This window comes from Notothenia rossii, assembly GCF_949606895.1.
Source record: "Notothenia rossii genome assembly, chromosome: 5".
In the NCBI taxonomy this organism is placed as follows: domain Eukaryota; kingdom Metazoa; phylum Chordata; class Actinopteri; order Perciformes; family Nototheniidae; genus Notothenia; species Notothenia rossii.
This window is the reverse complement of record NC_136903.1, coordinates 93,035,895-93,043,394: the sequence shown is the minus strand read 5'-3', so window position 1 is coordinate 93,043,394 and position 7,500 is coordinate 93,035,895. Positions and strand designations below refer to the sequence as shown.

Sequence of the window (7,500 nt, the reverse complement as noted above, 5' to 3'; positions counted from 1 at the left end):
CTCACACACACTAAATGCGCTATTTCCGCACACACACAGAGCTGCGAGCTTGAATGACACAAGCACACTTGTGTGTGTGTGTGTGTGTGTGTGTGTGTGTGTGTGTGTGTGTGTGTGTGTGTGTGTGTGTGTGTGTGTGTGTGTGTGTGTGTGTGTGTGTGTGTGTGTGTGTGTGTGTGTGTGTGTGTGTGTGTGTGTGTGTGTGTGTGTGTGTGTGTGTGTGTGTGTGTGTGTGTAGTCCATAACAGCTTCACAAAGCAGAGTAACATTTGAGGAGCAGCTTGTGAATAACTAACGCTCACAGCGTGGTGTGTTTGACCTCTGGCTGTCCAGCTGTTTCTGGGTGTCTGAGAGTTTGAATGCAGCGGACCGGGTGACTTATTACAAAGAAGAAGTTCCTAGAAGAATGACCGCAGATATTTTGAAGATTAAAATGGTGAAAAACAGTGATTGAGCTGAGTAGAGATATTCCAGAGTGTTAATGAGCTGTGCAGAGACAGCCTAACGTCTGTTTGCTCACAGTTCACTCGTCCGGGGAAGACTTAGTGAGTAGCACCGCCCCCCGCCCCCAAACAACAAGCTCTCTTCTCAAGCCACAGGAGGGACGGCTCCTTCTCATTAATAACCCGGTTCATTACTTATTTCTTAACGTAGACCTGAGACCTGAGACCTGATACCTCAGACCTGAGACCTGAGACCTGAGACCTCAGACCTCAGACCTCAGACCTGAGACCTGAGACCTGAGACCTGAGACCTGAGACCTGAGACCTGAGACCTGATACCTGAGACCTGATACCTCAGACCTGAGACCTGAGACCTGAGTCCTGAGACCTGAGTCCTCAGACCTGAGACCTCAGACCTGAGACCTGAGACCTGAGACCTGAGACCTGAGACCTCAGACCTGATACCTGATACCTGAGACCTGAGACCTGAGACCTGAGACCTGAGTCCTGAGACCTGAGACCTGAGACCTGAGACCTGAGACCTGAGTCCTGAGACCTGAGACCTGAGTCCTGAGACCTGAGACCTGAGACCTCAGACCTGAGACCTGAGACCTCAGACCTGAGACCTGATACTTGATACCTGATTCCTGAGACCTGAGACCTGAGACCTCAGACCTGAGTCCTGAGACCTGAGACCTGAGACCTGAGACCTCAGACCTGAGACCTGAGTCCTGAGACCTCAGACACCTGAGACCTCAGACCTGAGACCTGAGTCCTGAGACCTCAGACACCTGAGACCTGAGACCTGATACCTGAGACCTCAGACCTGAGACCTGAGTCCTGAGACCTCAGACACCTGAGACCTCAGACCTGAGACCTGATACCTGAGACCTCAGACCTGAGACCTGAGTCCTGAGACCTGAGACCTGAGACCTCAGACCTGAGACCTCAGACCTGAAGCAGCAGCTCTGCAGGGAGAGACACGCTCCTCATTTTAGAAAACACAAACCTCAGAAAGCTTTGGAGCATTTCTGTTTTATTTGAAATCAACATTTCCTGATCCGGGTAAAAATATAGATCACAATACGTTTCCAGCTGATTAGAAGATCTGATGAATCTAAAGGTCTCATGGACCACGCTGCAGTGTTCCCTTGTTCTATTGGCTATCACACCAGGTGTTTATTATTCCTTTCTCTTTTGGAGCAGCATTTTAACCAGGGTGTCTGTAAATGGGACCAATGCAGGGGTTCTGCTTCTGAGGAGGGAACCCATCAACCGTCCTCCTTCCTAACTCCTCTTCCTCCTCTTCCTCCTTTTCCTCCTCAGATCCCTCAGGTGAGTTACGCCTCCACGGCTCCGGAGCTCAGTGACGACCGGCGCTACGACTTCTTCTCTCGCGTGGTGCCTCCGGACAGCTTCCAGGCTCAGGCCATGGTGGACATCGTGAAGGCCATGGGCTGGAACTACGTCTCCACGCTGGCCTCGGAGGGCAGCTACGGGGAGAAGGGGGTGGACGCCTTCATGCAGGTCTCCAGAGAGTCAGGTAGGACCCCCTGCAGAGACACATCAGCAGGGTCTCGGGTACAGAGATGGCAAACATACACACGTCCTTTACTCAAGTAGAAGTACGGATACTTTACTCAAGTAGAAGTACACAGTTCCTTTACTCAAGTGGAAGTACACACATCCTTTACTCAAGTAGAAGTACACACATCCTTTACTCAAGTAGAAGTACACATCCTTTACTCAAGTAGAAGTACACACATCCTTTACTCAAGTAGAAGTACACACATCCTTTACTCAAGTAGAAGTACACACGTCCTTTACTCAAGTAGAAGTACACACGTCCTTTACTCAAGTGGAAGTACACACATCCTTTACTCAAGTAGAAGTACACACATCCTTTACTCAAGTAGAAGTACACACATCCTTTACTCAGGTAGAAGTACACACATCCTTTAATCAAGTAGAAGTACGGATACTTTACTCAAGTAGAAGTACACATCCTTTACTCAAGTAGAAGTACGGATACTTTACTCAGGTAGAAGTACACACATCCTTTACTCAAGTAGAAGTACGGATACTTTACTCAGGTAGAAGTACACATCCTTTACTCAAGTAGAAGTACACACATCCTTTACTCAAGTAGAAGTACTCTCATCCTTTACTCAAGTAGAAGTACACATCCTTTACTCAAGTAGAAGTACACACATCCTTTACTCAAGTAGAAGTACACACCTCATGTACTCAGGTAGAAGTACAGATACTTGTGTTTACAAATACTCTGGTGAAAGTAGAAGTACTCACTAAACTTCTTTTCTCAAGTGAAAGTAAAGAACTTTGAAATGTACTTCAGTAAAAAGTACCCATAACTAGCAGCTGTTTTAAAGAGTACCTGACCTCCCTTTATATTAATAGAACAATAATGTCATTGTTAGCTAATGAATGTTTCCATGGTGACCAACGGCAACATGACAACGTTTCCATTGGTCCCTCTTCTTTAGAGAAGACCAGGAAATGATGGATACACGGATGCTGTGTACCGGAGGGGAGAGAGAGAGGAGCAAAGGAGGGGAGAGAGAGAGAGAGGAGCGAAGGGGGGAGAGAGAGGAGCGAACCCCCCTTCGCTCCTCTCTCTCTCCCCTTCGCTTCTCTCTCTCTCCCTCCCCTCCGGTACACAGCACCGTAGTGTGGAGTTGCATTAGGTAACGCGAGATACGGCTGATACTTGGCATTAGTTTCTGTTATGGATCAGTATCAACAGTCCTGCCAGTAACGTTACTATATTATCAATACTACTTTAGTTATAGCCTGATATATGATAGCTAACTTCACAATGTTGTGATGTGACGTTAGCTAACATTCTGTAGCTAACGCCGGTCACTCACCAAGATAGCTGCTCTGTTCTCCTCTGGTTCTCCTCACACCACAACTCCCTCCGGGAGAGAGAGGAGCGAAGGGGGGAGAGAGAGGAGCGAAGGGGGGAGAGAGAGAGGAGTGAAGGGGGGAGAGAGAGAGGAGCAAAGGGGGGAGAGAGAGAGGAGCAAAGGGGGGAGAGAGAGAGGAGCGAAGGGGGGAGAGAGAGAGGAGTGAAGGGGGGAGAGAGAGAGGAGTGAAGGGGGGAGAGAGAGAGGAGCGAAGGGGGGAGAGAGAGAGGAGCGAAGGGGGGAGAGAGAGAGGAGCGAAGGGGGGAGAGAGAGAGGAGCGAAGGGGGGGAGAGAGAGAGGAGTGAAGGGGGGGAGAGAGAGAGAGCAGCGGAGGGGGGGAGAGAGAGAGAGCAGCGAAGGGGGGGAGAGAGAGAGAGCAGCGAAGGGGGGGAGAGAGAGAGAGCAGCGGAGGGGGGGAGAGAGAGAGAGCAGCGAAGGGGGGGGGAGAGAAGTAATACGGTTTCCTGATAAAGCTGTGGAGAGTATGTGCTGCAGGGAGGTGGATGCACAACGCACCCAGGAACCAACGCTAGCTCCGGTCCTTTTTACTGTGGACTCGATGTCCTGACAGGCTGGTATTTGTGCATCCTGCACAAACACAATACTGCACCATGATTACAAATCAATACAATGTAAAACTACCGAAAAATACCAGCTCACTAAATAGACCCTCCGGAAAAACGCGATTCTGCGATCGCAAAATTTACCACACAAAAGGCCGAATAATCCCCGCATTTTTCCACAAAGTTGAGAAGAAAAAAAAGTGAACTCGTCTTGACGTCATCAGCTCGCGCATCACAGAATGTAAACAACACTGTATAGAGTGAACGTGTGGAGCTCACACGATAGAGAAAACACCAAGATGAAAAAATCTAATCCATCTCATTTACCGACGAACATTTCTACTAAAGACCGGGCAAAAAGTGGGGGGAAACTATTCTGCACCCCGTGCAACTGTGTGTTGGAGCATAAGAGAAAATCGACGGTGACGACCCACTTTGATTCATTCAAACATTCGAAAATGCTTTCTGCTGCTGCGGACAAGAAAGCCAAACAACTCACGTTCACGAGGCATCAACCTCCAAAACCCTTTAGAGGGCTACAAGAAACGAAGTGAGTAGCTACAAGATTGAAGCTGGTCAGATACTGTGTGTGTGTGTGTGTGTGTGTGTGTGTGTGTGTGTGTGTACGTGTGTGTGTGTGTGTGTGTGTGTGTGTGTGTGTGTGTGTGTGTGTGTGTGTGTGTGTGTGTGTGTGTGTGTGTGTGTGTGTGTGTGTGTGTGTGTGTGTGTGTGTGTGTGTGTGTGTGTGTGTGTGTGTGTGTGTGTGTGTGTGTGTGTGTGTGTGTGTGTGTGTGTGTGTGTGTGTGTGTGTGTGTGTGAGAGATTAAAATATCCTAAACATTGAATGTGTTTAATTGAATGTAAAGGCGTTTAACGTTAGTGGCAGGTTGTGTGTGTGAGAGAATAAATAAGACAATATTTAAATAAATTGTTATTCTTTTTTCCCGCATATTTAGCATATTTCGCAACTTCCCGCAATTTCACCGCATAAAATCACATAAAGACCCTGCATGTTTAATCACATAATCAAGGAATTTAGCCCGCCTTTTTCTTGAGGGTCTAACTAAAACACAACCGCTCAAACCAGCTACAAACTACTACCAGGGATTGGGCAGAGAAGGAGTCGGAGGAAGCTGCTCCCCCATGTGACGTAATATCACGCGTGTGACGTTAAACAAAAGCAGTTTTTAGAAGCAGAGCTCAGAACGGCTCCTTTCCCTCTGAATTCCTTATGTCTCTAAAACATATCAAATCCTACATTCACTTTTTGAATTGTAATTTTCAGGCAAGGTTAAGCATACATGTAGAAACAACAAACCTGCAAGTTGCTCTTTAAGTACAGTAACACAGTATCTACTCCCAGCTTCCCAGCTCTGCTCGGGTATGAACGGGTAACTCGTCAGGGTCTTCCTCCCAGAGTCACATTTAGTTTGACTTTCAATATACCTTTCTGACTTTACTGAGAGTCAACATATCCCAAGAGCCGACGCAGTTGTCTGTATTCCAATTCATTTCGTTGTCTGCAGACTGTGACTCCGACCTGAAAGCAAGATGGCCTTAAAACTCAAGGACCTGCATGTGTTCCTTAATGTCAAATATGCACACGTTGAAGTATGTCATGTAAGTTGATGGAAGAGGATTCATAAGGGTGCACAGTGATGGTGCTTTGACAACGTAGTGTCTGGGACTCAAAGTCTCAGGAAGCTTGGGTTAGACTGGATAAACAAGGTCTTTACTCAGCACATGTAGGGTCCCTATCAACACTGACTTGACTAAGGTTCAGAACATACCATCAGTGGAGGCAGGCTTCTCCATTTAAAGAGTGCAAATTGGTTCAGCTCGAAAAGATTGTGTCGGTCTGACTCTCTAGAGCAGGGGTGGGGAACCTTTTTCTCTAAAGGGCCATTTCAACTTTTTCAACATCCTCCGAGGGCCGTACAAATTATTGACCTCTTCTTAAAAATACTAAAATCACAGCCCATTCATTTCACCTTTCTTTCTTTCATGCTGTGCAAAGAAAGAGCAACCTCTGAATCCAGAGATCTCACCATGACTCGTGCAAAGATTTTTTTTTAGTTAAAAGCATCAATCTGGTGCACTTTGAGAGCAACATGAAGAGATCTATGGATACATCTCTCAACACCCAGATGAAACACAACTGGAAGCAGATGTTCTTTTTCTTTATGGATATTTTACAGATCACTCCCCTTTCAAACTGTATTCTTGTTTATTAATAACAACTTTGTTTTACTGTCATATAGTATTTTATACCTGTTTACTTTATTCTCTTGTTTTTCTATAACTATAATGATCATATAAAGATGTGCCTTTACCTCACTGGTTGGAGAAAAAGCTTCTTATATCCGTTAGCATAGCTAGCTAACCAGATGCTAATAACAACAAAGTTATTGACTGTATGATCAGTATGACAGATGAACAGATCGCTACTGGGCTTTCAACTAAAGACACAGCCACGCAGACACTGCGGCATGTGTACGGCTCCTTATGGGTACTGCAATTTGTGAAGTCCCGGCCCGGAGCGGCGTTCTGGTGCTCTCCGTCAGAACTACACTCCTGTCAGACGAGACATATACCACGTGATGACACGTTAGGCTCGTGTTGTGTTCAAGGACCCTGACCTTGGCCAGGAAAAACAGGCACTCACTTGTTTATTTTTTTTGCGGTCTAGATTCCTTTAATTTTTTTCTTTTTTGCGTGTGTTTATAAATTACCTCGAGGGCCGTGGCAAATGGTCTCGCGGGCCGGAGGTTCCCCACCCCTGATCTAAAGCATGCCGGGTCCATGTGTTTCCTCATGAAAGATGTGATATGTGGTCACATCCGAGGATGCAACGGATCCGATGTATGTTGTTTGGAAAGGATTAATACGGGTACACAGTGATGGTGCTTAGAAGAAGTTGTTTCTGGAAGCTTGAGTTAGGGCTGGACCGGATAAACAAGGTTTATACTCGGCATATGTTGGTTCCATATCAACAGTGACTTTACTAATGCTCAGAATATACCATCAGTCATCCACGGATCAGATGGGAGCTGTTAGAAGAGCCCTAATGAGGTACACAGTGGTGTTGATTGCTCCCTGAATAATCTCAGTGACATTTGCAGCGATCTGACTCTCGGGTAAGAAGTGTCCTGACATTTATGTGCGGGAGCTTTTAGAGGATTATTAAAGGACAGAGCACAGAGGACGCCACAAATCTTTTAACTGTGCTAACTCCAAACAGCTGGCCAATATCTGCTCACGGATAAGACCCTGAGCATTGATCTGTGCAGCTTTTTGAAGCATGATTTGATCAAATAAACGGCCCAGCGGTGCCTCTCGGTGTCACCCCGGGAACTCTGCACACTCTTTATCCTCCAGCAGCTTCTTTTGAAAAGTGTTCAGGGAAATATCCTAAAGTCTGAGGCCTCTTCCTCCTGGCTGTGTTCCTGCTTTACAGACACACATCTACTCAAGACAACATAGCATGGATGCAAAAAGGCTAGAAGAGTTTGTAGAACTAATGATATCAGTTTGGTGATCAGCGTCCGATAATTAGGCTTCACAAGG

General features: G+C 46.5%; 1 protein-coding gene across 3 annotated transcripts in view; it reads left to right on the top strand.

The window, feature by feature from the left end:
• The window catches only part of grm7 (glutamate metabotropic receptor 7), a 240,060-nt gene that overhangs the window by 91,053 nt on the left and 141,507 nt on the right, over window positions 1–7,500 (top strand). For 2 of the 3 annotated variants that reach the window (XM_079680198.1, XM_079680199.1), the window contains one exon: window positions 1,770–1,986. In XM_079680198.1, the coding sequence (XP_079536324.1) occupies window positions 1,770–1,986 (217 nt within the window). Of the gene's footprint in view, window positions 1–1,467; window positions 1,619–1,769; window positions 1,987–7,500 lie in introns of those variants that run through there. The other variant, XM_079680200.1, reaches the window with a different exon arrangement.